The sequence below is a fragment of the Leptodactylus fuscus genome, chromosome 7 (genome assembly GCF_031893055.1).
Source record: "Leptodactylus fuscus isolate aLepFus1 chromosome 7, aLepFus1.hap2, whole genome shotgun sequence".
Classification (NCBI taxonomy): Eukaryota; Metazoa; Chordata; class Amphibia; order Anura; family Leptodactylidae; genus Leptodactylus; species Leptodactylus fuscus.
Window position 1 is genome coordinate 77,749,075 of NC_134271.1, and position 27,676 is coordinate 77,776,750.

Consider the following 27,676-nt stretch of genomic DNA (forward strand, 5'->3'; position numbering starts at 1 on the left):
TTTCGAGCGAAGCTCTTAGTCATAGTGTGATAATATTTTTTTTATTTTAATGTACTTATTAAAAATTAAGTATTATATTTTTTGACCCTCATCTGTAATTGACCATTTCATGTTGTTTTTAGGCTAGTCGTCTTTTTCTACCTTTCATCATCACCATGGAGCAGAGTGTCTATAGGCTGTGCTGAGTTTTGGGATAGGAGTGGGGATTGTGTCCCAAAACTAGAGGTAGAATACAGCAAATCACGGACCTTGGCAGGATGTACTGTCTGCCATGCAGAGGACTATGCCTTCATCCCACACTGACTACTTCTTTGTGTTCTGATATTTATTGTTTTGAGTGTGTAACTAAAGGAGACTGCAGAGTATGACAGGGAAAGATGACTATCATCTCAGGGGACTACAGGACATTTAGTTCAGTAATATGATAAACATTAATGCCCGAGGTCTACAGGAAGAGGTATCGGTCAGCACGGGGACACAAATAAGGCACAGTCATTCTCTGGATTTGACGAGATTCTTGTATTACAAGAATGTTACTTGTGTCACTTGTCGGATGGTATGCCCTTCAGGTAATACACCCAACAGATTCCCTGTGCAATGCCTGTGGCACGAGGACAGGAAACAATGAGTCTCCCAGTCACAGGAGTTCTGCTGCCACCATGAGGGGCTTCGTATGACACAGAGATGTAGTGGGTTTTCTTAGGGCGCACAGGCTCACTGGGCTTCACAATGAAGGCTGTAGGGTCAGTCTGAAAGCTAAAGGTTGTGGGCTGCAAGAAAACATTCTTAAAGGGGATGGACACACTGGAACCAGCACGAATCTGTATAGGTCCTTGAGGTCTTGGAGTCATGGCAGAGCCAAAGAGTGGGATGGTGTATTCACCCCCCAAAGGAGAAGAGATATGCAGCACAGCACGGGACTCTCCAAGCTGAATCGGTTCATATGTCACCTCCACACTGACCTCCGATCCACCCTGAGAACCGGGAGCAGCCATGACCACCTTGTCTACATGGAAATCTGAGTTATCAACCTAAAAGAAAAATAAAATGATGAGGAAGTCAATATTAAAGAGGTTTGAGGGTTCCTCATTGGTTGGGCACCAACTCTCACCTTACAGCTGTATTCAGTCTTCTGACGAGTGAAATTCATGAATTTGGCACTCAGCGTTTGACTGGAGCCCAGGGTTGTTTGGAAGTAGAGTGGCTTCTCAGACACAGCGGCTGTAGCTTTTAGGAGAAGATCATACTGGAATAAACCCAGTTCATTGCTCTGCAGTGTTAGCCGGCCTGTAGATTCACCAATTTTCAGAGGTTGGTACTCAAACATTAGGGAGCCCTGGAAAATGAGAGACAATAGTCCACTGTCTGCTGCTACCTGTGTGCAGTACCATCTGTGTATGACAACAGAAATGGGTTACCTCAGACTGGGCTGGCACTGTAATCTGTGGGGGAAGGTTAATCTCTGGCACTTTGCATTCTGTAGAGAAGGTGACAGCCACAGCCAGTGGATTCTCCACGTGCAAGGTTGCTGCAGTGCTTTGTCGCACCGGTGTCACCAGTTCTATGGTGCTGATGATGCCAGGGGGTGTGGCTTTAAATGTAACGTAATAGAACATGTATTCTTGTGTTGTCTCATTACGGAATGTCACCTAGAAACAAGGATAAGACACAAGTAAATAAAGACACTCAAACATCCCTTCTCAAACTTGTTATTAATCCTCTGGAGCACTGAATCGCTGTAAATCCCTCACCCACCACCAAAATCAGCATCCAAGCTCGTGAGCAGGTCTACACATGTCAAGCACTGTGAACAGTAAAGAGGATGAAGCCTGTGCTCTAAGGTTTTATCTAGCTCACAGTTTCACACACAGGCTGAGACTATGATTTTAAACCTTGGTTGAGAAGGTGCCCTCTTTGTGAGAATGGAAAGTCAGTTTGTAGTCTCTCTTGGCTCCTCCTGGCACCTCTACATAGTCCAAACCCTTTATGGTGGTGGCACTATCCAGACGTTCTGGCTTTAGGATGTCAATAATGGCATGAAAACTGTTAGGAGATAAAAATAAGAATGAAGTTAAAATATGAGTGTAATGTTCCCTACCAGGTCTAAATACAACTCAGTGTATAATATCTCAGCTAAGGATAATAAGTCCCAGTATGAGGGCTGTCTACATCCACCTGGCCCATACCCTCCTCACCGTTGGGTTTTGCGCAGCCAGTTGCTGACTGTCAGCAATTCAGTGTACGACGTCTTGCAAGGTACTTCTCTTATCACTGTACCAGAGGATTTTGGAGGTTCAGCCTGACCCTGCAGAAGATAGATTAATCCTGTCCCATCCGGAAGTGGGAAGAAGACTGAGCCCTAAAAACACCAAAGTCATCAAGAGACTCAGCCATAATAAGGAAAACCTCAGTATGCATTGTAATAGTACAAAGTCAGTCAAGTGACCCCATGAACTAGGAAAGGTCAATTACCTGATGTTTCTTGCCCTCAGTGCTCATGACCAGTGGGTGATATGTTATTTCATAGGACTTGTTCTGCTGATGTGCCTCCACAGTGATGAACTCTGCTCCGCTCCAGTGTTCTCCATCAATTACTGGCTGCAAATGCCAGGTCTGGTTTGTTTTATTGCTCAAAGAAATTGCTTGTGTCTGTCTACTTCGTACCTGACACTGAAAGTTGACAACCTATAACAGTAAACGATATAAACAGAATTGAAGGGCAGAGAATGCAATACACCCCACAGTCTCATGTAACTAATCTCAACTGCAAAGGTGTGGCACTATAATGTCCAGCAGTCAATAAGTAGTTTGAAAGCCATTACCTCCTTAGTGGATGGGAGCCCAACACAAGATCCTGACAGTGTCAGCTTTAATGTTTTGCCTCCTTCAATCAAGCAGAGCAGGTTCTCATACAGAATGTCAGAACTAATCTCAACAGGATGGAAGACAATGTCAAATGTAACTTCAGTGCCTGCTGTGATATATCCAGACACAGGCGAGATGGAAAAGTCTGGCTCAAATTTTTTTATATCCCACTGAAACCTGCGAAACAATAGGGTTAATAGTGAGTGGTAAAGAAACCCTTTACAAGGAGGTGGGAGGTCAGATGGTCCGAGTTAACAATACCTGGCTCCTAGTTCTCCTGTATTACTTAAGATAATCCTTCGAGTGACTTGGCTATGGAGCACCACTGCCCCAAATGATACACACTCCTGGTCCAAACTGAGCTCCAGGCCCTGGCTGCAGCCTCGTATCACAAAGAGTGAGCGCTGCACTCCACAGGACTCCAGAATCACTTCTTCTGTAAATGGGGAAATTCTGCTCCGGGGCATGAACTGCATCTCCAGCTTACACAGTCCACCATGAGAAGGAAGCATTACCTCACCACTTAGAGACAGACTGAGAACCTGCAGAAAAATCACAAATAAATTAGGGGCATTTCTAGATCTATTGAGCTTCCTGAGTCTTGTATGTGATGTGCAAACCTGTCTACAAGTCATATGAGCAGGGCCGTTTTAATACATTAATGGAACCTTTTCCGAAGTACCCCCTCACATAATTTAATGTCCTTTAAGTTGCCCCCACATAATACCCTCTGCTCCCTCAGTCACCATCGAAATATAGTACATACAAATATAAAAAATCAGTTATACTCACCTAGCCCGGTTCCCAAGGAGCTGCCTGAAGGTTCCAGGCTCCAGCTGTAGTGATGTCTGCAGCTCAGCACTCATTACACCTCCCTGCTGCACAGATCACCTGCCATCCAAAACAGTTGGACAGCACCTGAAATGCAGGACTGTGCCCTCTGATCTGGGTTGGCTGAGGGGCCTCCACTACCATAGGGTCTGGTGTGGATGCACCTTTTACCCTATGGTTAAAGCAGCCCTGTTTATGGGGTATGAAAATAAATATAATACACTCCCCAAGCAAATGTGCACACTCCTTTGCCCCAATGTTCTCCGTTTATCAGAGCTTGCTTAGAATGGATCTGCATCCCCTAGAAACATAATATATTGTTTCTTCACACCTTTGCATCAGCTTTTTATTTGGCCTCTATCCTACAATGTTTCCTGTGTGGCTGTAGCACTGCTCCATATATTTATGTAAGGGGAAGAATACCATACACAGGTTTACAGGCAGTGGCAACCATACCTTGGGATCTTGCAATGCAGGGATACTCGGGCTCACGTGTAGGGTGCATGTTACAGGGGCAAGGCTCTTATTCACAATGGGGATGACCCTTTTCACAGTCTGACCGATGTTAACAGCTCCAAAATTTACAACTTTATATCTGGGTTCAGCGACTTCAACCTGTAAAATACCAGACATCTCCTATGAGTAAATTATGTTTATGAGGCCATCACTGACAGATCAAGACACATTGTACATCATTCACATACTGCGCATTGGAATCTGTGTCAGCTTTTATCATTTACATTTTTTAATTTACACATTTCCGACCTTCATCTCAATCCCGTGACCCTGAAGTTGAACAAGTTGCTTGGAATGACCATTCATCAGAAAGACAACAGTTTCTTTGTACAAGACTGCTGCTCGGGGATAGAACATGATTGGGACCTCCATCTTGTTTCCAGGGGAGAGGACATCTGAACAGAACTGGAGCTCCATGTGAGCTGTATTATTGAACAGGCAATCAATGCTACATGGGAAGAATCCATACATATGATCAGTACTGCGATCATCAGTACAAGCAGAAACACTATTACTATTGGGGTGTTCATTATTTTGGTGTCTGCTTACCTAACTGGCCTGCTATCCTTATTTGTGATAATCAGGGTTTCCGAGACAGGCTGCACCCCAGCATGGTAGATAAAGCAGTGGCCAAAGTTATGTTCTTTGAAAGAGAAGTGGATTCCTGGCTGGATGGCACTACCACGAAGAGGACATGTTAGCTCTGGCCCATTTTCTATCTGACAGAATAAGATTACAAAAAATTACCATAGTGACTGACTATACACAGGCTTCATTTGTTGGATATAACTAATGTTACTAACTTTTATAGTCAGCACAGCATCTCTTATTGTACATTTTTTGGTTGGATAGAAGGTGAGAGACATCTGAGTTTGTTGCCCAGGGGCTACATGTCCGCTACTGGGTGAGATGTTCAGAAATTCTTGCAGCCCTCGAGGGATGGTTAGAGCACAAAAATAACTAAAGGGGAATTCTCCATTATTTGTGATGTTGAAGTGGAAAGTGGAGCTGTCATTAATATCCACCTATCAAGAAAAAAAAGAGACAGTTTGCTCTATCTGCAGGACATGAACAGAACCCTACTAACAGTCAGGAACTCACCTGCCCAAGATCAATCTCTTTGGGTTCCTGAGCAGACAGGGCGGTGACTGTGCCCGTGTTGTCTTGGCACTGCACAGACACTTGGGTGGAGTGGCCATCAGCCTTTACATTCAGGTAGAGGGGCTCAGTTTTGGTTTTCACATCACAAACTAGGTTGAAATTGACCTCACCAACTGTGGATGGCGTGAAAGAAACAGAGATGGGTACTCTGGACAAAGAAAAATTAAGAATAAGGGCTTGAGGCAGTTGCAAAAGTACTCGTAAAAAAATACTTATCAGTAGATATAGAGAATGAATGTGAATAATGTGCAGAGCAGTAACCATAAGAAGTATGTATATTACCTGCTCTGAGGAGGGATTGTTCCTTCCATAGGTCTTACTGTCAAGGAATGGCTGCAGCCCTCCGAAAACCGAGAACTGTCACGGATAGCAAAGCTGAATGATTTCATCTCACTGTTTATTAGGTAGATGGATTCCCGCACTTCCTGTCCTGTATACAACATAAGACAACACACATATGTAGCAAAGATTGAGGGCCACAGTCCCTTCTGAACTAGCAGACATGAGTGATGATACTGTCTAAACCCCCAGTCACATGCAGGAAGTACACACTTATATACTCACATACATACTTACCTATCAGCAGAGAGCGGAAGTTCAGATGCGACCTGTCTAAAGAGACCGAGGGTTCCACAGCTTTACCAACAAGCAGGAATGAAACAGAGATGTTCTGCTCTGGAATCAAGAATTTCCAAAAAGATTCTGTGATATCCAGCACTTGAGGGATGAACTCAAATGTGATCTGTCAGAGGCAGAGAATAAATGATTCATCAGCAACAATGAGCAGTCCCAATGTTTTAGTACAGTGTCCCCATAAAAAGAAAAGGTCTAGTAAGTACTTCTTTATTGTCACATACTTCTGGAGTTTACTAACAAAGATCATACCTCAATTTTCTTTCCAGCTTGGATCACTCCTTGTTCATTCAAGCAGCGGAAGGCTGGAGGATTCTGAAGATTTGGGGGATCCTCACAAGTCCATAGGAAGGAGTATAGACTGCTAGTAGGATTTACAATGCTGAAAGTCCTACAAAGCAAAATTATGACAACGGAAACAGTTTATTGTAACAGTCACCTGAAATCCTAAAGTATTGAAAGAAGGTCCAAACTATCACTCCAGCCTTGGACCAGGTTCTGGTTTACCTGCTATTCTTGGTTCTCACACCCACAGATGTGAACTCAACAACCCGAGTGTTAGGTTCCAAGGTTGTTCCTGAGGGGGCCCCACGGGGTCCACAAAGCTCTGGGTTGCGTCTCCCACTGCTAATGTAGTCTGAATCCTCCAACTGGAAGTGACAGTAAGGCAGAAGACTACGTCCTGTCACAGGCAGCATTGGCTCCTGATCCCCAGGGGACATGTTGGGAATCCTGTCAGTCAGAAAACATTACATGACATGTTACTGTGTGATCGCTGCAACAAGTTATTTCATTAGGTCATAGGAAAACCACAAGAGGTTTTGTTAAAAATATTTTGAAGAGCCAATATCCATCAAGACAGCTAGGGTTGGCCTGGAAGCGAGACCTTGACACTACCCTGACCTCAGCCGAATGGACTGACTGTTGTACATCAATTAGCAAGAGTAGCTGGCAGGTCACCCTCATGGAGTCCTCTTTAAAAGTCTTTCTTAGGACATATTTGAATCCATCAATTTTTCCCTACTGTGTCACCACTTTGTTTTAGGGATTGTAATGCCTTAGGCAGGCACTGTCCTCCGTGTGGTGGTCTTGCCCTCATGCCCGACGCCATTGGCTGGCTATCCACAGGATCACGCAACAGCTTTTTGGACAATCTTTCCCACTTCAGGCTCCTACATTTCTTCTCAACCTCAAGCCCTCTAATTTGCAATATACACAATTTAAACTACTCCAGTATATTTTATTAATCGCCCAGAAACATTTCTCTCAGTGGCTGAGGTCATGCGACGGGTTGATACCATTATGCTTCATGAGAAGATTAATTCCATTATCTCTGATACCAGCCCGACCTTTGACAAGTTTTGGGCTCCTTAGGTCAACAGGTCTCGCATCCCAGGTCTTCCATATTGTCTCCAGCATTAGTCCAGTGTCTGGATTGAGTCCTTACTCCCCCTCATTTCTCCTCTTTGTTGGGTCCTTGGATGTCACTGTTTATTACCTTTGCTCATTGTAGCGCTACTCTCCTCCCCTGACCCAGGTTGTTTTTTATGTTTTCAGCTTTTATCTTGTTTACCCCATGTTTCTATGTACGCTACCATTTGATATGTGCTGCTGTCCTTGATAGGTGTTATACACTTTTTGTCAAATAATGACTGATTTTGTTTGATATACTGTTTACTATGTTTTCTATATTATAATTTAATAAATACCTTTGAAACTAAAACGGCTAGGGTTTACTTGTGGCTTTTCTGCTATCAACAATATGTATACAGTATGTGTCACTGCAGGAAGGACACATGGTAAATTTAACAGTGTGATATGGTGCCAGATAATGCAGCTGGAGTTCATACATTTATATTCATGAAACAGAGCTCATGGAGTTTAGATTCACACATATATCCATCATCAGTTGCTATCTTACCTGCAGTTCAGACACCCTTCAAACTCTCCAACTTGTGTAGGTGAAAACTTGATAAGGAACTCTTGCTTTTCCCCAGCTGGGATGATGCCACTGTTTGGCTGCACACTGAACGAAGAGGCCTCTGCAAGTACAGGCTGCAGCGAGGATAAACTTTCTAGGGCACTGGATGGACGGCTGTTGATGGAAGAGCTACGTGAAGTGCCAAGGGGCTCTGTTAATAATGTAAAGCAATACCATATGAGGTCTACCGGTGTAATTTTACAAGATAATAGGCATTTGGAAACATACAGACTCTGGGATCCCTGAGCGAAACTGAACCTGTAGCCTGATGTTTTCTTAATATTCAATGCACGTCTGAATTAAGAAAAATCAGAGTTTATTTTGTAATTTAACCGTTTTCAAGGATGCATGATCAATACTAGGTTCCGTTATGTGTATGTCCAGCTTAAAGGGAATTTGTCAGGGCAATTTGGGACACTAAGCCACCCAAAGGTCCTTACAGACTGGGAGTTTACTATTCCAAATTTCCCTGTTATAACACAATTAATGACTGCATTAAAAAAAAATTGTACACTCACCTATCCGCTGTACTGCCTGCATCTACACAGTGCTTCCATGAAGCAAAAGGACTACCTGGGCCTGGGTTTCAGTGCACATCCACAGTGAAACTTGGGTGTACATCTCTGGCATTATAACAAGGCAATTTAGAACACTAAAACACTAATCCATAAGAACCTAAATCACCCTGACAGGTTCCCGTTAAGAGGAGTAAAGCCACTAACTTACCAAAGACTTGCACCTACCGCCTGTGTCATCCTGTCCTTGTTTTCTCTGACCCTCTGCTTGGACCTGCCAGAAGAACTGCAGCTGGACTGTTCCAGTATTCTGCATGAGAAACCTGCAGAAATGGAGTGGCGTCTATAAGCTAATGGACACGGTGTGACACTACCCTTTTGCCATTTCCCTCAATCCCACTTACTTGTACACACGTGTCTGATACAGTAGTGTGTCTTTGAAGTGCACAGCTTCACACTTGGCTACATAGCGGGCATAATCCACAGTACCAGTAACCAGCAGCTCCAGTTCTCGGACCTCCTCATTGAGAACCATGTAAGCGGGTTCTGGATCAGTCTCAATTACCTGCAAACAGACATCATATCATGAAGAAATACTGCAGTTGTGTGAACTGGATTTCTAGTCGTGTGCGTTTCCTTTAGTAAGTGAATAGATCAGTCAAATATAAGTAAAGATTCATGTGAAGTTTCGGGGTCCACCTTACCTTCTTCTTTGGATGCTTGCCAGTTGCTCCTTTACTACTGTCCACCCAGATCACTGTCCTCATTCTGTCATCCCAGTCAGCCACTTGATCGAGGGGACACGGGAAAGAGATTCGGGTCACCTTACATTTTACCGGAGACTTTTTTAATGTCACAGCCACATTTGACATTAGGGTGACAGTGACATCTTTGGAACACCCAGCGTGAATGTGTCCTACCTGTTGGCAGGATTGACAATTAGATTTAACCTTAGAGCTGCAGTGGGATATGGAATACAGTCATGTGACCTACCTTAGGGGAGAACTCGAGAGGCGTATCTAATAGCCACTCAAACTTCATGGCATCTGTTTGGCTGCGGTTTGTCATGGTAAAAGTTACATGGTATTGATGTCCTATGTAACAATCACCAAAGACTATGTGCTCAGTACGGGCAGCTGTAAGGAATAAGAGATTACACATGAAGAGGTGCAAGCAAAGTATGAGCTAGCAGCAATTTTCCATACGATCACATCCTCACCTTCCACCACATCGTCTTCCAGCTGCCCTTCCAGGGTAACTAGCTCACCAGGACTATGGATGTTATCTAGGGTTAAGTCTTCCTTATAACCTTCACCCACAAGTTGCACACAGCTTTTTTCATACTGATTATCCAGCACTGACAGGAACAGAGCACCCTCATAGCGCTGAGGCTCATGAGGACAGAACACGACTACGAACTCGCCAGTCTCTCCAGGATGTAAGATTAGAGAGGCAGTGTGAGCATGGTGCCCTATTAGACAGGTGGAAAGACAAGATGAATCCACGATTTCTAAAGTGTTTACTAGACCAGTTATAAACAGAGTGTCAGATACACTAAGAGGTGCATTTAGTAGTATACACCTGTTCTTCAACTGTAACCGTGTGCAAATACCTGTTTCCAATGTCTCTAGATGTCCTGTTTCCGTCCAGGCAGGATAGATGCATTTAGTGTTCGGTTTTGGCTTTAAACAAAATGTTAATCCATCTTCTGGCAAATCAATATTCAGCTAGGTGAAGAAGCAAGTAATTAATATAGGCAATATGACAATACAATGCTGAGTTATTATACACTGGGCCCAGAAGCACATACTCATCCAGTACATGCTACTATAACATAGAGGAGACTGAAACAGAATATAAATGGGAAGATGACATGATATGCTGCCACCTGCCTACCTTTGCAGGGACAGAGCCTTCGTTTTTTAAGACAAGAGGCAATTGTTGGCTCTGGCCAATCAGAAGTCGTTGGAAAAGCAGAACTGGGTTTCCACGTTTGTTGCGCAATGCTGGCCGCAGGATGGTAATACGGGGAAGGTTGCCCTCTCCACTGATGTCAAAGGTCAAATTCCGGGATTTAGAAAGCGCACTAAGAAGAACAACAGCAGAGAAAAAGTGTTAACTAAAGGCAATGAGGCAACATACTACTCACATCAAAACCCCTCACACATACCTGTAGCTACTAGAAATGAGCGAACACTGTTCGGAACAGCCGTTCCGAACAGCACGCTCACAGCACGCTCCCATAGAAATGAATGGAAGCGGCCGGCACGCAGGGGGTTAAGCGGCCGGCCGCCGGCAAAGTCTGCGTGCCAGGTGCTTCCATTCTTTTCTATGGGAGCGTGCTGTTCGGATCAGCTGATCCGAACAGTGTTCGCTCATCTCTAATAGCTACCAGCTTTATGTTTTGCATTGCAAACTTTGCCCAGATATAACCACTTTAAGGTCCTATTACCCTGCCCAATATTCAGGGCAATTATTGGGAACAAGTGCTCCTGTTAATGCTCCCGCTCAATAATTGTCCTTTAAGAGTGATGCCACATAGCGGCTCTGGCCACACACCAGGCTGTCAGTGTTTGCACTAAGCAAAGTGAACACATTACAGCCTGCTCCTTGTCACCAACCACATGGATTTATGAAGGGAAGCCATCATCTGCTCCCTTCATGCTCAGGACCTGCCTGTGCCGGAGTTCGTCCATGCCCACACCACCAGAGCAGTGGCGACTTCCTGGGCAGAAAGATGTTCACTTTCCTTGCAACAGATATATGCCGCTGCCTCCTGGAGTTCGCAGCTGACCTTTGCCAAACACTATAGGTTAGATTGGCGCTCTGCGGACTCTGTAGCCTTTGGGCAGTCTGTCTTGGCATCGGCCTGCCAAGACCACCCACCCACCCTAATAGACGTGATACTTGCTAAAGCCCCATCTTGTGCTGCTGTTGGGCGTAGGGGGAATGGAAGATTATGAAGATTATCTGTTTTCCTTTAGCCCAAAAAGCAGCACAAGGCTCCCTCCCATTAATTATTGTAAGGTTGGGTTATTGTATATTTGTATACTTTTGGACTAACACAGGGGGGAGGAGGTCTCTAGGCCTCTTATAGGGGAAAAGCTGTTAGTTAATTAAAGATTCCACCTGTCCTAACTGCACACAGGGGCAAGAATACCCCATCTTGTGCTGCTGTTTGGGCTAAGGGAAAACAGATTATCTTCATAATCTTCCAATCTTGGGCACTATATAACATAGAAACTTGCTACTGGTGTCATATAAAAGAGGAGCTGCATATAAATATCTTAATCTTGAAGGTATTTTCAACCAGTGATATCTCTGGAAATAGTACAGGTACAACTGCAACCTTTATCCGTGACACAAATCCTCCCAGAAATTCAAACATTGTTTAAAAGTTTAGATACACTTTAAAGTCCAAATCTGCATTAAAGCAAAACATGTACCTTGCAAACCCCTCAACAGTCGCCTCAAATGAACATTGGTAGCTCTGCATACTCTGTGGGGTGAAGGAGACACTGGCATAGCTGTGACTATGGCTTGGTATACTCATTCGTGGAGGCCGGACTTCAAAGATGTCAGTGATTCTTGCCACAGACTAGAAAAATAAAAGTTAGTTGTGGAGTTCAGTATTAACCTATAATAAGAATATCAGTTGATATCTGTTATACTGCATTGCATAGCAGAGATGACACTACACCAACTCAGGAGAGCCAACAGGTCCTTTAAACTACACCACACAGGAGAACTGACAGATACTCTATACTACACTACAAAGGAGAGCTCAAAGATCCTCTATACTAAACCACACAAGAGAGCTGACAGATCCTCTATACTACACCACACAGGAGAGCTGACAGATCCTCTATACTACACCACACAGGAGAACTGACAGATCCTCTATACTACATCACACAGGAGAACTGACAGATCCTCTATACTACACCACACAGGAGAGCTCAAAGATCCTCTATACTAAACCACACAAGAGAGCTGACAGATCCTCTATACTACACCACACAGGAGAGCTGACAGATCCTCTATACTACACCACACAAGAGAACTGACAGATCCAATAAGTCCTTTATACTACATTATGCAGGAGAGATCACAGATCCTCCATACTAAGCAGAAAAGCTGAAGGAGCTGACAAGACCTCTATACTACACCACACAGGAGAACTGACAGATACTCTATACTAAACCACACAAGAGAGCTGACAGATCCTCTATACTACACCACACAGGAGAACTGACAGATCCTCTATACTACACCACACAGGAGAACTGACAGATACTCTATACTACACTACAAAGGAGAGCTCAAAGATCCTCTATACTACACTACAAAGGAGAGCTCAAAGATCCTCTATACTAAACCACACAGGAGAGCTGACAGATCCTCTATACTACACCACACAGGAGAACTGACAGATCCTCTATACTACATCACACAAGAGAACTGACAGATCCTCTATACTACATCACACAGGAGAACTGACAGATCCTCTATACTACACCACACAGGAGAGCTGACAGATCCTCTATATTACACCACACAGGAGAACTGACAGATCCTCTATACTACATCACACAAGAGAACTGACAGATCCTCTATACTACACCACACAGGAGAGCTGACAGATCCTCTATACTACACCACACAGGAGAACTGACAGATCCTCTATACTACATCACACAAGAGAGCTGACAGATCCTCTATACTACACCACACAGGAGAGCTGACAGATCCTCTATACTACACCACACAGGAGAGCTGACAGATCCTCTATATTACATCACACAGGAGAGCTGACAGATCCTCTATACTACACCACAAAGGAGAGCTGACAGATCCTCTATACTACACCACACAGGAGAACTGACAGATCCTCTATACTACACCACACAGGAGAACTGACAGATCCTCTATACTACACCACACAGGAGAACTGACAGATCCTCTATACTACACCACACAGGAGAACTGACAGATCCTCTATACTACACCACACAGGAGAACTGACAGATCCTCTATACTACATCACACAGGAGAACTGACAGATCCTCTATACTACACCACACAGGAGAGCTGAGAGATCCTCTATACTACACCACACAGGAGAGCTGAGAGATCCTCTATACTACACCACACAGGAGAACTGACAGATCCTCTATACTACACCACACAGGAGAACTGACAGATCCTCTATACTACACCACACAGGAGAACTGACAGATCCTCTATACTACACCACACAGGAGAACTGACAGATCCTCTATACTACATCACACAGGAGAACTGACAGATCCTCTATACTACACCACACAGGAGAGCTGACAGATCCTCTATACTACTCCACACAGGAGAGCTGACAGATCCTCTATACTACACCACACAGGAGAACTGACAGATCCTCTATACTACATCACACAGGAGAGCTGACAGATCCTCTATACTACCCCACACAGGAGAGCTGACAGATCCTCTATACTACACCACACAGGAGAACTGACAGATCCTCTATACTACATCACACAGGAGAGCTGACAGATCCTCTATACTACACTACAAAGGAGAGCTCAAAGATCCTCTATATTACACCACACAGGAGAACTGACAGATACTCTATACTACACTACAAAGGAGAGCTCAAAGATCCTCTATACTACACCACACAGGAGAACTGACAGATCTTCTATACTAAACTACACAAGAGAGCTGACAGATCCTCTATACTACACCACACAGGAGAACTGACAGATCCTCTATACTACACCACACAGGAGAACTGACAGATCCTCTATACTACATCACACAGGAGAACTGACAGATCCTCTATACTACACCACACAGGAGAACTGACAGATCCTCTATACTACACCACACAGGAGAACTGACAGATCCTCTATACTACACCACACAGGAGAACTGACAGATCCTCTATACTACACCACACAGGAGAGCTGACAGATCCTCTATACTACACCACACAGGAGAACTGACAGATCCTCTATACTACACCACACAGGAGAGCTGACAGATCCTCTATACTACACCACACAGGAGAACTGACAGATCCTCTATACTACATCACACAGGAGAACTGACAGATCCTCTATACTACACCACACAGGAGAACTGACAGATCCTCTATACTACACCACACAGGAGAGCTGACAGATCCTCTATACTACACCACACAGGAGAACTGACAGATCCTCTATACTACACCACACAGGAGAACTGACAGATCCTCTATACTACACCACACAGGAGAACTGACAGATCCTCTATACTACACCACACAGGAGAGCTGACAGATCCTCTATACTACACCACACAGGAGAGCTGAGAGATCCTCTATACTACACCACACAGGAGAGCTGAGAGATCCTCTATACTACACCACACAGGAGAGCTGAGAGATCCTCTATACTACACCACACAGGAGAGCTGAGAGATCCTCTATACTACACCACACAGGAGAGCTGAGAGATCCTCTATACTACACCACACAGGAGAACTGAGAGATCCTCTATACTACACCACACAGGAGAACTGACAGATCCTCTATACTACACCACACAGGAGAACTGATAGAACCTTTATATTACACCACACAGTAGAGCTGATAGATCCTCTATACTACACCTTACAGGAGAGCAGAGAGTTACTCTTTATTACACTGGACATGGGAGCTTAAAGATCCTCTATACTACACCACATAAAAGAGCTGATAGATCCTCTATACTACACCACACAGGAGAGCTGATAGATCCTCTATATTACACCTTACATGAGAGCTGAGAGTTACTCTTTATTACACCGGACATGGGAGCTGATAGATCCTCTATACTACACCACATAAAAGAGCTGATAGATCCTCTATACTACACCACGTAAAAGAGCTGATAGATCCTCTATACTAAACCATGTAAAACAGCTGATAGATCCTCTATACTACACCACACAGGAGAGCAGACAGTTTCTTTTAAATCATTGCATTATAAGCTAATATACCTACACTCACCGGCCACTTTATTAGATACACCTGTCCAACTGCTTGTTAACACTTAATTTCTAGGACACCAAAAGATCTTTGGTGTCCTTTATGTACCCTGGGACTCGTGTGACTAGAGGTTGTAGTATAGTGTCAACCCACATGCATGTTCGTTCATTGAGCGAGCCAATCCCTGAGATTATTGGTCTCAGGGGAGGAGGGAGGGTGTCTTTATGTATCTTCGGGAGGCCATGGAATATAGGTATTATTGGTTCCCGTACATAGAGGTAACCAATTGGATTTTCATGCTCAAAACTAGATTCCCCCACGGAATGAACTTCCGTACTGACTTAGCTTTTATTTATTAATTGTACTAACTGCAACAATTCATCCTATATTCCTATAGTCTTTATGCATCAATTATACATTTCAAATATTTATTATTTTTCTATAAATTTTATTTATTTTTTTCTCAAAAATTTTTTTTTTTTTTTATTCAAGAAAAAAAAAATCCCTATTTTTTTTTATTTCATTTTTTCCTTTTTTTTTTTTTTTTTTTCCCTCTCCTTTTTCTTTCCAGTATGATACACATGCAATTCTTAATGTAGTTATACTTATCTTATCCTCTTGGAGCATCATACACAAATCACACTTTCATGTTCCAGTACGGTGTTCAGCTCAGTGTTTTGTTTTTTTTTCCCAGTATAATACGTACTCTATCCTCCTGGTGCATTATGCACCATAGAAAGGGATGTTGTCATTATGTTTCTTCAGTATGGTGCCACAACTATGTACTGAAGATGTTACATCTCTTGGTCATGTCACGTTTTATTTATGTCACTACAAATTATGATTTATTTATTTATTTACCTTAACCTGTTTGAACTATTTTGACTATAATCAGCCGACTTTGCCTGCTTTCTTTCCTGCTTCACTTGCAACTTATCGCATGTATCACAAATGTTGCTTAATTAATTAACTTCCTGCCTATGTGCAGATGGGAGGGGCCTGGATTTTATGTGTGTCTCTTTTATTTTTATATAAGATTGCAGCATATTACAGCTCTGTATGCCATGAGTAAGGGTCTATCCCGAAACGCGTAGGCTTCTGCTACTCCTATTGCTGCACACAGGTTTTTTAATGTAGCAACTACAAGTCAATAAAAGTTAAGTTTTATTTTATACGGATACCTGACTGCAGTGCTGGATTTTCTTCAAATTTGCTTCCATCTCTAGGGTTTACAGAGAATGGTCCGAAAAAGAAAAAACATTCAGTGAGCGGCAGTTCTGTGGGCGGAAATGCGTTGTTGATGCCAGAGGTCAAAGGAGAATGGCCAGACTGGTTCGAGCTGATAGAAAGGCAACAGTGACTCAAATAGCCATCCGTTACAACCAAGGTAGCCAGAAGAGCATCTCTGAACGCACAGTACGTCGAACTTTGAGGCAGATGGGCTACAGCAGCAGAAGACCACACTGGGTGCCACTCCTTTCAGCTAAGAACAGGAAACTGAGGCTACAATTTTCACAAGCTCATCGAAATTGGACAATTGAAGATTGGAAAAACGTTGCCTGGTCTGATGAGTCTCGATTTCTGCTGCGACATTCGGATGGTAGGGTCAGAATTTGGCGTCAACAACATGAAAGCATGGATCCATCCTGCCTTGTATCAACGGTTCAGGCTGGTGGTGGTGGTGTCATGGTGTGGGGAATATTTTCTTGGCACTCTTTGGGCCCCTTGGTACCAATTGAGCATCGTTGCAACGCCAAAGCCTACCTGAGTATTGTTGCTGACCATGTCCATCCCTTTATGACCACAATGTACCCAACATCTGATGGCTACTTTCAGCAGGATAATGCGCCATGTCATAAAGCTGGAATCATCTCAGACTGGTTTCTTGAACATGACAATGAGTTCACTGTACTCCAATGGCCTCCACAGTTACCAGATCTCAATCCAATAGAGCATCTTTGGGATGTGGTGGAACGGGAGATTCGCATCATGGATGTGCAGCCGACAAATCTGCGGCAACTGTGTGATGCCATCATGTCAATATGGACCAAAATCTCTGAGGAATGCTTCCAGCACCTTGTTGAATCTATGCCACGAAGAATTGAGGCAAAAGGGGGTCCAACCCGTTACTAGCATGGTGTACCTAATAAAGTGGCCGGTGAGTGTATAGTAGATCATATGTAATCTTCTGAAACCCAATAGGCAGCAGTATGGGACTATAAGGGTCTGCTGTAACTGGTCAATTCCCTAAACCCTAGGTCATACGCATAGTTAAACCCTATAGTTGCTTCAATGATACTTTTACCTTAGCAGACAGAGGTTTTACAGTCAGAGCCACATCACAGGGAACCTTCCCAGAGTTGATAATCTTGAAGCGAGCAGTGAATGTTTGCCCCACCAGCACATTCCAGAATAAGAATCGGTTCTCGTCTTGCAGGTAAATCCCACCAGACTGAAGAGGTGGAAGACAATGCAGGATTCTAACATCCCCTAAAATTCGATGTTCTTCAAATATACTGGCAATATCGTCCGTGACAAATCCTAGACACAGAGACAAAGAAAACTATCTGCATATGTGTGTATGGTTCCAGTGAGTTATGCATGAACAGAGGCCCTGGTTGAGCTTTACCTGGAGTGCACACTTCACTCAGGAGACGCAAAGGAATCCCATTAGGTAGGTCGTCTGGGTTTCGATCAGAAATATCAAGAGCCAGGAATTCCTCACTTTTCCCCAGCTGGTCAGCTAAACACTCCACATTGATGATCTGCTGACCCCCAGGAGGAATCGTCCCAAAGCCAGGTGACACCGTAAACATGCCCAGTGTAAGACGAGCCTATGAAAAATTTTACCTGATCATATACAGACTGATGGAAAATGACATATTACACATTTGAAGTCCGAAGAATTATTGTGAGTATAAATGTGTACATAGCCATATGTGACGACCCCATGGTTTCCCACTTTCCCACTCCAGATAATTGCAATCTTCACAGTCACTGGAGCGAATTACCTGCTCTCAACATTGTATTTGTAGATTTAAGACACTAAACCATGTCCCTAATAATATTTCAGCTGACAATGTAGGGACCAACATACCTGCCCAGAATTGCTGATGTCTTTCAGCTGGGAATCAGCACGCTTTGTTTTGCCCACAGCAACTGATCTACTGGATCCAGAACCCTCCCGGGAACGAGCTCTCTTTGATCCATAAGCAGGCCTGTGAAACATAAAGGAGCTGATAGATTCATGGAATGATGGTAAGGAGGTGACAGATCAGCCAGACTTCACAATTGTCTACAATAACTCATCACTGTGTATTAGCAGAGATAGATCTATGTACAGAGAATGACGATGACATAATCATAAGAGTTCTCCTTACCCCTTCTTGGCTGGCTGAATCATGACCTCACGGATCATCTTGCTGATGCTAAATCGAAATTCAAGCAAACCACAGTTGTCCAAAATAAATGAACATAACTTGCGACTGCCCATCACCATGGCTCCAAAGTTAATGTCTGAGGATGGCGAGAGGTGGTATTTGGCGAACGCTGAAGAGACAGACACACGGATTGGGATACTCGCTATTGTCTCACCAACATCTGACAGGTTGGGTTCAATAACCTGCGGAAAGTCAGAGATATAACATCAGTAATGTGTATATTAAGTTCATCCACTTGACAGAGTTTTAGGCATAGAAAATAATTGTTTAGAGAGAGAATCTGCAAGAAGTTTGTCTGTTCTTCGTGTTTGGGTTTCCTCTTACACTCCAAAGACATATTGAATTTAGATTTAAAGCCCTTTATGGGACAGTGAAGGACATAATTTGTAAAGTGCTGCAGAATATGTTGGCACTATACAAGAAAGAGTAAAGACTTCACCACTGTGTGTGTAGTGAGACAATGTGTACTGAGTATGAACAGAAAGTGTGTGTATATGAAGTCCCCAACATCTCTACAACATTCACATTCTCTGTGGAATACCTGACATTTCAGGATCGGTTTATCCATAATCTGCACTTCCTTCTTGGCCTGGAACACAATCTGCACTTGGCTGGCTCGCTCGTTTGGGCTCAAGGTCCCTTTCTGTGGCAGGATGGAGAAGATGGAGTTTAGGTCAGGCATTCCTGGAGCAGGGGCTTCCAAGGAGAAACTGTTGAGAGGAAAATGGGGAGATATAGGTCAGAGAGCTGGAATAATGTAGCATTTACAGCAAAGAAGAGACTTTGCACTCTTGTAGATTAGAATAACTTCAGTGTTTTATTCACCGGTTGTAAGCCAAAATTCTTACAACAGGAGGACATGCTCCTCCAGCCAGGATCTCCACCCAAGCTCACTGGCTCTCTAAAGCAGATTTTGCTTGAGATTTTGCTTGTATTTACAGCCGAAATATCGCTATTATCCTCTGCATTTGAATATTATGCCTTATCTTTCTTGTTATAAATATTGGTGGAAGATCACATAATTCTATGTAAAAAAAAAAAAACACTGCTAAAACTATATGGATGCACTTTTAACCCATTAATAACACTAACAGACCTTTAAAAAAAAAAAAAAAAAAAAATAAGAAGTTTTTTTTGCCCGGAAAACCCCTTTAAGCAACCTATATGAGTGCTGTGATATTACTACATTATTCACCATTCAGGCATGTAGTAAAACAATCAAACGGTGAGTATCCACAAAAAGTTCCAAGTAGTGCAGGTAGTAGATACTGAGTGACGTTTCAGTCCTTAGACCCTCATCAGACTCATATGTGTACAAATGGGGATTGTGGCACGTGAGGAAAGCGGTATTTCTGTGATGGGGTCCGTTGGGTGTCCAATATTTTTCACGGGATGAAAAAAGCTGGTCTTGTGGTACTGTTTTATCTAGGATTTCTGCTGGACTCTGTGCTGGAGACTCCAGTACTGATGTGAACATAACCTTATAAGGATTTTTTCTCTCAATGTATTATTTTGCATCTTACCTTTAAGTATACAGTATCTAACTCTCTGTTTCATCATTACCTAGTCATCAGTCAATCCCACAGATAGGGTCTGGGGGTTAGTCTGTAAGCAGAGTAGTAATGGACCTTTATTATCAACACGTTAACACTGTACACACATTTCATTGAATTACCTGAAGCCGATCTCATACTTCCCCTTGTTCTTCAAAGAAAGAGTATGTTTAGTTTCTTCTAATACCTTCACCACTCCAAAGTCCAGGCCTCCATCTGTGCCTGTGGGGACATCACCCAGATTTAATGGTGTGTTTACAGCATCCACTACTAGCTTTCCTCAGTAGTATGCATATCTTGTGATTGTGCTATCAAAATATCAGGGCATTAGGGCACAGAATTACCTTTAGGGAAGCTGATATCTAGAGCCACATCGTAAGACTCTGCAAACACTTGAATGTTCTCAAGCTGGACAATTCCCAGAATGTTTTCAACATCAGAAACCTACAAAAAACACAGCAGATCACGAGATGACTTATGGCCTCTCCTGAACAAAACAGCTATATCAGCTATCTACCACTATTACCTCCAGACGGATAAACTTCTTGATGTTGATGGCTTTGGCTGCCTTGAAGTGAAGCTGTAAGCCATACTCTGAGCGAGGTGCCACAATACCCTGGTCCTGAGATACAGAGAAATCATCGCCCAGGTTCTCCAGACCTGTCACCCTCCAGGCAGCTGGTAAAAAGGTGCTGTTCCTGAGGAACACTGTTTTGGTGTCCTTCCTGTGAACATATAGAAGATCAATAGCCTGGGAGACACTGCAACATCAATGCTTATTCTCTTACTATGCCTCTCCATGTCACAGTTCTGGATGAAGTCATAAAAATAAACTTGAAAGACAGCAGTGGGAATCACCACTTGATCTGCCATGCAGGGGCATAAGTTATTGGCTTCACTTTCTCCCCTTTAACAGTTTAAGAATCTACTCACCGATGCAGCAGTATTTTCTCAAAGTGAACCTGCTTGCGGTCTAGTTCAAGTTCTGGGCGCACACCTCTGCAGCACACATGGAATATGACTGGCTCAGGATTGTCCTTAATGCAGCACACAATATTATCTTCAAACACCCCAGGAGTGGTAGGATAAGCCCATATGGAAAGTTCCTAGGTTAGAACAGACAGATGAATCAATGTTTACGGTATATAACGCCAACATATTCCGGAGCATGTTACAGATATTGTCATCACTCACTGTCCCAAGTACGGCTCACAGTCTAAATTCCATATCAGTATGTCTTTGGAGTGTAAACAATAAATATGATTTATATTTTAGATTGATGACAGCTTTGCATACTCATGAGAGCCAATTTCATTATAGGGTTTAATGGTTTTAACTACTGCATTTGAGGATACCGTCAAAGTTCTTAAAATGTACCAGACTGACTGACTTCATGTCTTAAAGTAATGATGGACCGCCGTTCTTGTCATAATGTGGATTAGAACAGTAGCTGAATATAGCTAAACAGTGGATGGAATTGTCTACCAATCCTACCTTTGAACAACACAAGTGATGATCTCGAACACATTAGGAAAGCAAGGAATTCCACAAATTAACCCCAGACAAGTTATACCTATTAATTGAAAACCATTCCAGGTGACTACCCCATGAAGCTGATTGAGAGAATGCCAGGAATGTGTAAAGCTCTCAACAAAGCAAAAGGGGGCCAGTTTGATGAATCTAAAATATAAAACATATTCAGTTTTTTTGTCAGGGTACATTCCCATCTGTGACAGAGTCTCCATTAGAAGAAAACACAAGAGAGAGCACCGCGCGGCAGCTTGTGCATTACCCTTTTAAAGCGATTCCACAAAGTATTATTCAACATATAAATCACCTTTCAGCGCTGTGAAATGATCACAGCACTCAAATATCACTTCACAGACAAAATGGCTAGTAGCTGGCAGATCTTAACCGTGAAAGCACATATGCATGGTACTATACAGAAAAGGACCTATCCAACCAACTTCTACAGAAGTATCAAATGGATAAAAGGATCCGCGCTTACCAACCGTAGTTCTTGTTTCATTTGTTTATTAAAACCTCACACACAACGCGTTTTGAAACCGGAAGCTGGTTTCTTCTTCAGGTGTACAAAGGACAGTATTGCATAGATACTGAGAGCACAGTATCTATGCAATACTGTCCTTTGTACACCTGAAGAAGTTGTGTGTGAGGCTTTAATAAACGAATGAAACAAGAACTACGGTTGGTAAGCGCGGATCCTTTTATCCATTTGATACTTCTGTAGAAGTTGGTTGGATAGGTCCTTTTCTGTATAGAGTCTCCATTAGGAGCCAGTGTCAATGAGGTCCACCAAATTCTGTGTTATCGCTGTTTTAGTGGTATGCCTCTCTGTTGTTTGGGTCCATCAGGAGACCCGAATAACCGAGAAGCGATGCCAGTGTCAACCTAGTGTAACACTTTTTTTGTTTATTACTTTATTATGTGTATCTTCATAGTTTTTATGTCTTCAAAGATGAAAACAAAAATAAACAAGAAAAACCATGGGACGAAAGGTGTGTCCAAACTTTTGACGGGTACTGTAATGATAAACTTTATTACAACACTGGATGACTATATGGCTTCTGAAATCTCAAAAGTGTTAGAAAACCTAGAGACTATTAAATAGACAATCCTATCCACCTCCGGAAATCTGGCTACATAACATCACTGACACACCACAAGTAGGCCCACTCCTAATCTATAATAGTCATTCGTGAATGGTCAGTTTAGTAGATCCAAACACTGATATAACAGATCACATTGTCTTCCTTTCCTGACATGTGAGAAATCAAATTACTCTCTGGAAAGGGGGGGGGCTGTTAGTTGCATGTGGGTGTATACTGTCCCTAAAAACCTACTTGTTTTTCCTTGGGCTTCAGACTCATGGTTGGGGGGTCCAGGATAAAGGTTGCAGCTTTCATGTCATACTGGAAGCAGAATGTGACCTCAGATTCCAGGGGAGACACGTTGGAGATCGTCACTTTTTCCATGTTCTCTGGATATTGCCCAGCTTTATATCTGTAAAGGGGAAGCAGATTGCACAGTAATATCTGCAATACCTCATAGCTGCATTGATGGATGTGTCTTTGTCTTTGACTGACAGCTGTATCACATTGAAACCAATAGGGAAAAAAGCAGTCCATTCATTTCAATGGGGAGCACTTTGTACGCGCTGATTCTGAACGTGTTTTACGTTCAGAATCAGCTCAGCGTATACTTAGGGTGAATGCACCCTTGGACTCCAGACTAGAGGTCAGTAGTATGCCCTTTTTAGGGCACTTCTCTGTTTTAAATAAAGATGCATATAGTATATACTTCTGCTCCTATATCTAGTTTAGTTAGTCTAGCGCTGTTCACGTAGGATGTCTTTGATCTCAGTCAGCAATTTTTTTTTCTTGACCATACATAGATATTTTAGTTAACTGCTGACTTTCTGCAGCCTTTTTAGCATGGGCATAGAATAAGTGGGAATGAATTGTTATACTCATCCCTGACTCTAATTGTCATATTTGGTGTTGGAAATGGCACTCCATACATTTATTATGGTCTTGGTCAGTAATTTCTATATGACTGACCAACTTAGACATCCCTTTTTAGTTGGTTTGCTGCAGATCTAAATTCTTTTTGAGCCCTTTAAAAAGTGTATCTGTTATTAAACTACAAACAGAGGGGCTTCTATTGGTATACTCTCAGTGAATCACAAATGTGAGGGTTTACATACACATATAGCTAATGGATTATCAGACAGTTAAAGGGGTATTCCCACCTCACATACTCATCAGTCTTTACTCCTGTAAAATCTTCTTTCTTCCTGGTTTCTTGCATCATTTGGTGGGCGGGGTTTCACATGCAACCTGCCGTTTAGCTCCGCCCCCAAATTAGTGTGTAGCTCCGCCCACCCATATTGGACTATGAAGTACAGGCAGCAGCAACTCCATTCTGTGTTACATACAGAGACTGCCTGTCTCTGCCATAATGAACACAATTGAATTAGCTAGCCTGATAACTGGGAGAACAGAAGAAATGAAAGCAGCTCCTCTCCCCTATCTACTAACAGGAACCTAGGTCACGTGGTGTAGACACAGGAATAGCTAGATACACAGGCTCACTCTCTGCACTTAGCCCCTCCTCCCTCCCCCCTGAGAGCAGCAGATACATCACTTGACTCATGAGCAGCTAAGTCAGGGCTGTGGCCACAAAGAATTGAATAAAGTAAGATAGTGGACAAACAAAGCAGTTTTGCTGAAGCAGTGTATTTAGGAAAAGTCTTAAATCCACATTAACAAGCAGTATAGATAGGATCCTTGTGATGGGACAACCCCTTTAATGCACCCTTTTTTTTTTTTTTACACTTTTTTGAATAAAGGTTACGTTTTACCCTATATAACTACCTTGACTGCATCAGCAGAGACCTGTCAATTCACCTTGTTACTTTTGCAATAACATATAGACAGAATCATTAGTAGAGGTTACATCTCCTCTATACATTTAGAGGCTGCTCCTATACATATAACCTTCCAGGGGGCTGTGACTTTGAATGAAGATGGGGGGAAGGGGGGAGGCAGATTAAAAAAAAAAAAATGTAATCAAATGAAAATGATATATGTCACTTAGCGTTTTGTACTTGGCTCGGTGACAGAACCTCTTTAGAAAGGACCTTTCACATCCTTGTAGATGTGCAGTATTATATACTGCTAGAAAGCTGATTTTGTGCTGAATTCAACTCACTCTCCGCTTTCCCGGTATGAGCTGGAGATATCGGTGTCGTTAATTTCGGCACAAATACTTCCTCACTGTCAGAAGGGCGAGTCTTACAGCTCAGCATAATAATTGGGCTCTAAGGAATTCCTCCTCTCTGACAGTACAAGCCTATGGACAAGTATAGTCAGGAGGGACATTCCTCACAACCCAGTGATGATCCTGAGCTGTAAGGCCCTTCTAACAGTGGAGAGATATTGGTGCAAGAAATTACAGTCCTATGAAAAAGTTTGGGCACCCCTATTAATCTTAATAATTTTTAGTTCTAAATATTTTGGTGTTTGCAGCAGCCATTTCAGTTTGATATATCTAATAACTGATGGACACAGTAATATTTCAGGATTGAAATGAGGTTTATTGTACTAACAGAAAATGAGCAATATGCATTAAACCAAAATTTGACCGATGCAAAAGTATGGGCACCTCAACAGAAAAGTGACATTAATATTTAGTAGATCCTCCTTTTGCCTCTAGTCACTTCCTGCAGCTTTTAATCAGTTCCTGGATCCTGGATGAAGGTATTTTGGACCATTCCTCTTTACAAAACAATTCAAGTTCAGTTAAGTTTGATGGTGGCCGAGCATGGACAGCCCCCTCAAATCATCCCACAGATGTTCAATGATATTCAGGTCTGGGGACTGGGATGGCCATTCCAGAACATTGTAATTGTTCCTCTGCATGAATGCCTGAGGATTTGGAGCGGTGTTTTGGATCATTGTCTTGCTGAAATATCCATCCCCGGTGTAACTTCAACTTCGTCACTGATTCCTGAACATTATTCTCAAGAATCTGCTGATACTGAGTGGAATCCATGCGACCCTCAACTTTAACAAGATTCCCATTGCCGGCATTGGCCACACAGCCCCAAAGCATGATGGAACCTCCACCAAATTTTACAGTGGGTAGCAAGTGTTTTTCTTGAAATGCTGGTTTTTTTGGACGCCATGCATAACGCCTTTTTGTATGACCAAACAACTCAATCTTTGTTTCATCAGTCCACAGGACCTTCTTCCAAAATGAAGCTGGCTTGTCCAAATGTGCTTTTGCATACCTCAGGCGACTCTGTTTGTGGCGTGCTTGCAGAAACGGCTTCTTTCTCATCACTCTCCCATACAGCTTCTCCTTGTGCAAAGTGCACCGTATTGTTGACCGATGCATAGTGACACCATCTGCAGCAAGATCATGCTGCAGCTCCTTGGAGGTGGTCTGTGGATTGTCCTTGACTGTTCTCACCATTATTCTTCTCTGCCTTTCTGATATTTTTCTTGGCCTGCCACTTCTGGGCTTAACAAGAACTGTTCCTGTGGTCTTCCATTTCCTTACTATGTTCCTCACAGTGGAAACTGACAGGTTAAATCTCTGAGACAACTTTTTGTATCCTTCCCCTGAACAACTATGTTGAACATTCTTTGTTTTCAGATCATTTGAGAGCGGGCTGTCCATGCTCGGCCACCATCAAACTTAACTGAACTTGAATTGTGTTGTAAAGAGAAATGGTCCAAAATACCTTCATCCAGGATCCAGGAACTGATTAAAAGCTACAGGAAGCGACTAGAGGCAAAAGGAGGATCTACTAAATATTAATGTCACTTTTCTGTTGAGGTGCCCATACTTTTGCACCGTTAATTTTTTGTTTAATGCATATTGCACATTTTCTGTAAGTACAATAAACCTCATTTCAATCCTGAAATATTACTGTGTCCATCAGATATTAGATATATCAAACTGAAATGGCTGCTGCAAACACCAAAATATTTAGAACTAAAAATGATTAAGATTAATAGGGGTGCCCAAACTTTTTCATAGGACTGTAACAATACCGATATCTCCGGGGCTCATACCAGGAAAGCCAACAGCTTTCTAGTGGTATGTAATACCGCACATCTGTGAGGATGTGAAAGGTCCTCTTTAAGTACCTGTTTAAGTGACATTTCTGGGGATTATTGGGAGTTGCTCTATGTTATCTTTGATTTATACTTATTCCTGTACATTTAAATGAAGGGTTTAGTCAGAAGATACCTACATCTCTACCACTTAAAATGCAGGAACTCATATTAAAATAGCCTGTTCAATGGCTAGTTGAGCAGCAGAATAAACACATATGGATGATTTTCCCTTTGGGGACTAAGCTTCTATCTTAATGCATAGGACTGTTGATTTCAGAGACTGCTGATTTCAGGGACTGCTGGTTACTTTCCCGCTCTGAAGTGAAACTCTTCATACTGACAACAGATGTCTGCACTCACTTCTCTCGACTTTTGCCACACAATAGAGGACCAAAATCAAAGGTACTGGAGCTGAGGAGGAATTTCTTATGAATAATTTCATCAGTCTGGATTTCTTTCTTACGATGTTGAAAGACAACCCTGCAATCAAAGATCTAGAATTAGCTCACAACAGTCATG

The 27,676-nt window shown here is 42.7% G+C and overlaps 1 protein-coding gene across 1 annotated transcript in view; it reads right to left on the reverse strand.

Annotated features, from left to right (window-relative positions):
* Window positions 1-340: 340 nt before the first annotated feature.
* Window positions 341-27,676, reverse strand: part of HYDIN (HYDIN axonemal central pair apparatus protein) — an 84,245-nt gene continuing 56,909 nt past the window's right edge. Inside the window, exons 50-86 of the mRNA XM_075282213.1 lie at window positions 27,518-27,637; window positions 23,372-23,531; window positions 21,441-21,613; window positions 21,034-21,232; window positions 20,852-20,951; window positions 20,630-20,729; window positions 19,496-19,664; window positions 18,895-19,136; window positions 18,612-18,732; window positions 18,144-18,348; window positions 17,820-18,055; window positions 11,949-12,100; window positions 10,399-10,588; window positions 10,115-10,229; window positions 9,722-9,973; window positions 9,492-9,638; window positions 9,207-9,418; window positions 8,907-9,067; window positions 8,731-8,825; window positions 7,928-8,138; window positions 6,514-6,738; window positions 6,259-6,397; window positions 5,950-6,115; window positions 5,656-5,803; window positions 5,314-5,521; window positions 5,016-5,237; window positions 4,762-4,931; window positions 4,462-4,660; window positions 4,153-4,311; window positions 3,127-3,407; window positions 2,823-3,042; window positions 2,473-2,685; window positions 2,196-2,359; window positions 1,893-2,043; window positions 1,419-1,649; window positions 1,112-1,336; window positions 341-1,031 (exon numbers count right to left, since the gene is read on the reverse strand). Of these exons, the coding sequence (XP_075138314.1) occupies window positions 543-1,031; window positions 1,112-1,336; window positions 1,419-1,649; window positions 1,893-2,043; window positions 2,196-2,359; window positions 2,473-2,685; window positions 2,823-3,042; window positions 3,127-3,407; window positions 4,153-4,311; window positions 4,462-4,660; window positions 4,762-4,931; window positions 5,016-5,237; window positions 5,314-5,521; window positions 5,656-5,803; window positions 5,950-6,115; window positions 6,259-6,397; window positions 6,514-6,738; window positions 7,928-8,138; window positions 8,731-8,825; window positions 8,907-9,067; window positions 9,207-9,418; window positions 9,492-9,638; window positions 9,722-9,973; window positions 10,115-10,229; window positions 10,399-10,588; window positions 11,949-12,100; window positions 17,820-18,055; window positions 18,144-18,348; window positions 18,612-18,732; window positions 18,895-19,136; window positions 19,496-19,664; window positions 20,630-20,729; window positions 20,852-20,951; window positions 21,034-21,232; window positions 21,441-21,613; window positions 23,372-23,531; window positions 27,518-27,637 (6,970 nt within the window). The 3' untranslated portion in view covers window positions 341-542. The remainder of the gene's footprint in view (window positions 1,032-1,111; window positions 1,337-1,418; window positions 1,650-1,892; window positions 2,044-2,195; window positions 2,360-2,472; window positions 2,686-2,822; window positions 3,043-3,126; window positions 3,408-4,152; window positions 4,312-4,461; window positions 4,661-4,761; window positions 4,932-5,015; window positions 5,238-5,313; window positions 5,522-5,655; window positions 5,804-5,949; window positions 6,116-6,258; window positions 6,398-6,513; window positions 6,739-7,927; window positions 8,139-8,730; window positions 8,826-8,906; window positions 9,068-9,206; window positions 9,419-9,491; window positions 9,639-9,721; window positions 9,974-10,114; window positions 10,230-10,398; window positions 10,589-11,948; window positions 12,101-17,819; window positions 18,056-18,143; window positions 18,349-18,611; window positions 18,733-18,894; window positions 19,137-19,495; window positions 19,665-20,629; window positions 20,730-20,851; window positions 20,952-21,033; window positions 21,233-21,440; window positions 21,614-23,371; window positions 23,532-27,517; window positions 27,638-27,676) is intronic.